The sequence below is a fragment of the Dendroctonus ponderosae genome, unplaced genomic scaffold, assembly GCF_020466585.1.
Source record: "Dendroctonus ponderosae isolate FM_Combo_2020 unplaced genomic scaffold, Dpon_F_20191213v2 Dpon_F_20191213_3, whole genome shotgun sequence".
NCBI classification, from domain to species: domain Eukaryota; kingdom Metazoa; phylum Arthropoda; class Insecta; order Coleoptera; family Curculionidae; genus Dendroctonus; species Dendroctonus ponderosae.
This window is the reverse complement of record NW_026018508.1, coordinates 13,416,010-13,421,581: the sequence shown is the minus strand read 5'-3', so window position 1 is coordinate 13,421,581 and position 5,572 is coordinate 13,416,010. Positions and strand designations below refer to the sequence as shown.

Sequence of the window (5,572 nt, the reverse complement as noted above, 5' to 3'; positions counted from 1 at the left end):
ACGTTTTCCGTCCCGTTTTTGCTCATATCTCGGAGGCAAAATGAGTAAGAACGCTCATTTGGACATTATTCTAGAGATAAATAAATGGCCTTTTTAAAAAGTGAACCACGGATGGGGAACTGTTGGCAGTTTTCTCAAAAAATACTGGAATTCAAGAAGTTTTAGATTTGCGTGGTTTTCTTTGAGTTGCAAAATCCACTTGAACATGACGCTGAAACTTCGAAAAAAGCGAAGTTTCTCAAGAACCATTCGAGCCAGAGAATTCGTTTTGGCATCGTTGGATAGAGAATTGAATGGGTTGCACTTAATATGGTCTGAAGGTTCCGAATTTGAAACTCCTTCAGGCATGTTTTAAAGAATTTTGGAACTCACGCGATTACAAACCACGTTCGTTGACTTTTTGCAATTTTTTTAAAATCTTACTTTTTACGAGCCAAATGCTTGCTTAATGTGTTCCGAAAGTTTTGAATTTGAAGTTTCTGCAGGGATTCTTCCCTGAATTTTCAATCTTTCTGCAACCGTTTCGAAAAATGTAAATTGCTCAAAATCTAAGAGATCTGTAATGATGCCGATTCTCGCATGCAATAAGAAAAACGACACTTAATGTGGTCTGAAAGTTTCGAATTGTGGTCTCCTTCAGGGATTTTTTCATTAATTAGCTCTGAAAGTTATAATTATAAGTTTACAGTTTATTATATTTCACATATTTTTTGCCACGGGGCTTCAATTTATGCATGATAAGAAAAACCTTGAATCTATTTTGAACATATCACAAAAATGGAAAAAAATAAATAAAATTAATGAGTTCGGTGCATTCGTTTTTATTGCTATTTATGCGACAATGATTTTCTATGTATTTTCAGTCTACTAAAAAAAAGATGATCTATAGGTGGGCATGTTGATAACTTCAACAGCACAAGCCTGAAATTACTCCACACTCTGTGTTTCCAGTCCTTACAAGCGGCATTGCCAACTTGTTCTTTGTTCTAAGAGACGCGTAGCTTCTTGCGGAAAATGTCAAGCTAAACTAACCAAACATAATGGTAGGTAAACAAGATGCAAATAGATTTGTATTTAATTTCTATATGTAGCCTCAGTTAGTGGGAACGCGGAAATTAGTAAAATGGTGTATTGTGTGTTGAAGCGTGCTCAGAAATACCCCAGTGAATTGCAAGAAAAATAGTTTTACAGCCAAATCAGCCCCAAAATGCATCTTTTAAGTGAACAGCCCCGTCAAACCTTTTGCCAATGGTTAATTAGTGTAAAATTATCCCGAATTGTTATTATGGTACTCGCAATCCTCATCTTAACGCCGTTAATTACACACTTCTATTTATCGAAAGTTGAAAGGAATTCTAGTCTTATTAATCACAGTGCCCATTCCCACTTGGAACTACCAGATGAGCTGGATGTTCGCGAAATTGACCTCAGAGTGGGTGTGGAGGAATTAGTTAGGATCAGGGGCTCAGTTCTGAGTGAACTCAGAAATATCGAGAAGAAAAGACGGCAGTTCAAACAGGAACTTCAGGTAGGATTGAGTAGGACTTGGTTATCAACTTGGAAACGTGTTTTTGTTCTTCCAAAGTGTGGATTTGAAATTTACTTAACTCTCACAATTCGATGAATTTATTTCAGAATTACGCGAAAAACATTGAAGAACTAAAGCTAGAGCTAGTACACCAACAGACTAATTTAAATAGACTTAAGATATCTGTGGAACAGGCACAAGTAGCCATGCATGAAGCATTGCAGCAAAATACGCCAGACTTAGCACTGCCGCCGAGGCTTTTGCCTGACTCTGTACCGCCCATTTTACCAGCCATTTCACGAGACCGATCGAGAAACTGCAGAATGTTTACATGTTTCGATCATTCCAGGTAACCACTTTATATCAATTCACTTAAAATGCCTTCATGAAAATGCATTTTTTCTAGGTGCTCGTTAACATCAGGGTTTCCAGTATACTTGTACGATCCGGATCAAAATCCTGTTATGAATGATGGATGGGATGTGGATGGTTTTTTGAAAACCACTCTTAAACAAGTATTGGGTTACAATCCTCACTTAACACATGATCCAGTGGAGGCATGCATATATCTGGTACTAGTAGGTAAGTTGAGTATTTTTAGAAAAGTTCATGAGTGTCTTTAACTGCTGACCACCTCCAATTTGAACCTGCAATACTTTCGATAGGTGAAGCTTTAAAAGACACAGATGATATCAGTGAAAATGTTGGCAATCACTTGAATTTGCCGCCCCTTAACTCTGAGGCATTGAAAAGGTTGCCCTATTGGGGAGGTGATGGTCGAAATCATGTTCTCCTTAATCTAGCTAGACGAGATTTGAGCGCTAATAGTGGAGATATTTTTTCCAATGTTGATACAGGTAGTATCCACTAAAGTCTATAAAAAACCTGTAGTCCTACTAAATTTTTATTGCTTACAGGAAGGGCCATCTTAGTACAATCGACTTTTTACTATGAATATTTTCGAGATGGCTTCGACTTAATCGTCTCGCCTGTTTTGGGCCCTCCAGGGGGCGACGTTTGGCAAGAGTGTGCCTACATGTTACCAAGTCGTCGTAAATACTTATTGTCGTTTCAAGGAGAAATCAAAGCCAACAAAAGCAACGCCGCTGAAAAGCAACTTTCAACGCATGATGCGGCATTGGAGAAGGAAAATATAGAGCTGAACAATTTTATCCTGCAGGTAACGTATTCTGGGGGATCAATTGACTCGTATAATCTTCAAAAAAATTCCGCTTCACCCTTTGTTAGTCTCCCTGTACTCATACACGCAAATCAACTGCGAATTGGCAACAAACTTTCTTTATTTTTGTATCTGTTCTATCTCTGAAGCCGCAGTTGAATGGCGTGTGAATACTCCTTACACGCTGCAAACAATAAATAAACATTTTTTTGTAGCATTTGAAAGAGCTTGGAAATACTCACACTTCCGACAAGTTTTTGTTCGATTTCGAGTGTATTCCCGCAAGTGATGATACTAGAAATACCGGACCTCAGGATTGGGCCCTTTGTGGAACAGACAGCAGTCGAAGGACTGTTTTGAAAGACTCCACGTTTGCCCTTATTTTTGCTCCCAGTTCTACAGATTTTCTGTCCACCACCTTACTGCAAGCCAGAGTATATGAGGCTTTACGATCTGGTCAGTTCGAAAACATTTTTAACAAACATTTTTGCTCAATTGAATGAGTTTCCAGGTGCTGTCCCAGTAATCCTAGGAGGAGACCAGGTTAAACTGGCCTATGATGAAGTTGTTCAATGGAAGCGGGTTGTAATTTTTTTGCCAAAAGCTCGAGTCACTGAATTGCACTTTCTCTTAAGAACGATTCCTGATGAAGACATTCAACTTTTTAGAAGACAAGGCCGGCTTATTTGGGAGAGATATTTAGCTTCAGTGCAAAGTACTTTGGATACAATAGTAGCGGTTTTGAGGAACCGGCTGAATATACCTGCTCTGCCAGCCGATACAGTTGCAGCGATTAGCGTGTTTAATGATACTTTTCAGCCTATATTAGGTAAAGCAGACACTTTGAACAGTTACACCACTATAAAATAAGCGAGCGATTCTGTACAATTTGAATTGTTTTCGTTATAAACATGCATTATTTTTTGTTTAGTGCCGGTAACTGGTGATGTCGAACAAGAAGAAAGCTTGGGTCCGTTGGAACCTCCATATGACAGCTTATCGTTCAGGAGAAACTTTAGTTTAGGTTTAACACAAGGCCCCGAGATATGGAACGATTGGGGTGATCCTTTCAGGTGGGTTTTTGTTTTAATTCCTAAATCATACAAATCAAGCAAAGCTGATAACAAGAAAAAAACATTTTATAAACGAATGCCCCTAAAACATAGACAAAAAAAGAAAAACCGCAATTCGATAGAACACAATCAAGCAGGAGCTAAGTTCAGTTGTATCGAGCAAGTCTTAAAAAACTTTTGGATTTCTTAGCATAAGCAGTTTGCCAAACAAAAGTTTATTTTTCGAAGCTGGTTAAAAATTATAAATATTTCCTTAGATTGTATCCAGCCTTGCCTATGGACCCATTGCTTCCTTCTGATGCGAAGTTTGTGGGCTCCGAAAGAGGTTTCAGACCGATCGCAAACGGGGCTGGTGGCTCTGGAAAGGAATTCTCCGACGCACTTGGAGGGAACAGTCCTAGAGAACAATTCACTATTCTCCTATTGACCTACGAAAGGGAGCAGGTTCTGCTAGATTCCATAGCCAGACTACGGGGGCTTCCCTACCTTCATTCTGTAGTCGTGATATGGAATTCACCTCGGCTACCCAGTCCTGAATTAAAGTGGCCCGACATTGGCGCTCCAGTTCACATTGTTAAAGCCGCTAGAAATTCGTTAAACAATCGGTTTTTACCGTTGGAGAATTTAAACACTGAAGCTATTTTGTCTGTGGATGATGATGCGCATTTAAGGTGTGTGCATTTGTATATTATAAATATGCGGATTCATGTTGAGCGATTTGTAGGCACGATGAGATTTTATTCGGTTTCCGGGTGTGGAGAGAGCATAGAGACCGAATTGTGGGATTCCCTGGAAGATTCCACGCTTGGGACTTGAATACCAAAAATGGATGGTTGTACAACTCAAACTACAGTTGTGAATTAAGTATGGTACTAACAGGTAGGAATTTCACTCTTCGGAGCTCGCAAAAGTCCAAGTAATTTTCAAAAAATTGCGCTTATCTTTCATAGGTGCAGCCTTTCTTCATAGGCACTACTTACACCTGTATTGGAAATGGCTTCCACAAGCCGTCCGAGACAAAGTAGATGAATATATGAATTGTGAGGATATTGCGATGAACTTTTTGGTTAGCCATATAACGAAAAAACCGCCCGTGAAAGTAACATCCAGATGGACGTTTAGGTGTTCTGGGTGTCCACAAAGCCTGTCTGAGGACGACACACATTTTCAAGAAAGGCACAAATGTATCAACTTTTTCACGCAGGTAAGTTTGTTTATTTGCTTTTGTGCGTCAATTAATGCCTGCCTGTTTATGCAGGTATTCGGATATACGCCACTACTTAACACACAATATAGAGCAGACTCTATTCTTTTTAAAACGAGAATACCACATGACAAGCAGAAATGCTTCAAGTTTATTTAAGTAGACTTTTTATGTTGACTGTGTTTTATTGAACAATTGTGTTGTCTATTATGTTATTATCTAGTTTTGTAAATATTTTCTAAATCATATTTGTTATGACTGATGTGCCATTTGTGTCGAATTGGTGAGCTAATATTAAGAGTTTTTAACGTTAATATTTAAAAAAATTACAAATACGTATTGGTCTCAAGAATGTTCAATTGATATCGCTTAAGTTTTTTTTATGATGAGTATTGTGACCTGCAATTTAGCTGTTACTTAAACCCGTAATAGAATAAAGCAAAAAAGTGTATTAAATTGGCAATTATTGTATATACTTTCCTGACTGTGTTTCAATTCCAAATGAAATTCATTCCTGGGTTTCAGTCATTTATTGTCTCTATTTATCAATCAAAATACGTTTCGGTGTATTTTTCCACCATCATCAG

The 5,572-nt window shown here is 38.3% G+C and overlaps 1 protein-coding gene across 1 annotated transcript; it reads left to right on the top strand.

Moving 5' to 3' along the window:
* Window positions 1-1,011: 1,011 nt before the first annotated feature.
* On the top strand, window positions 1,012-5,448 carry LOC109537502 (exostosin-3). The gene is made up of 12 exons (XM_019904274.2): window positions 1,012-1,528; window positions 1,636-1,877; window positions 1,935-2,110; window positions 2,194-2,385; window positions 2,446-2,708; window positions 2,924-3,164; window positions 3,220-3,537; window positions 3,640-3,781; window positions 4,039-4,452; window positions 4,506-4,660; window positions 4,732-4,985; window positions 5,040-5,448. Exons 1-12 carry the CDS (start codon window positions 1,208-1,210, stop codon window positions 5,142-5,144), a joined length of 2,823 nt encoding a protein of 940 aa, XP_019759833.2. The 5' UTR covers window positions 1,012-1,207; the 3' UTR covers window positions 5,145-5,448.
* Window positions 5,449-5,572: the final 124 nt, after the last annotated feature.

What these genes read in the sequence shown, in the direction of transcription:
- LOC109537502 (XM_019904274.2), top strand. Translation starts at nt 1,208, where the DNA reads ATGCATCTTTTAAGTGAACAGCCCCGTCAAACCTTTTGCCAATGGTTA. An exon ending in AGTTCAAACAGGAACTTCAG is followed by an intron (nt 1,529 to 1,635) that starts GTAGGATTGAGT and finishes AATTTATTTCAG; the next exon opens with AATTACGCGAAAAACATTGA. An exon ending in TTTTTCCAATGTTGATACAG is followed by an intron (nt 2,386 to 2,445) that starts GTAGTATCCACT and finishes TATTGCTTACAG; the next exon opens with GAAGGGCCATCTTAGTACAA.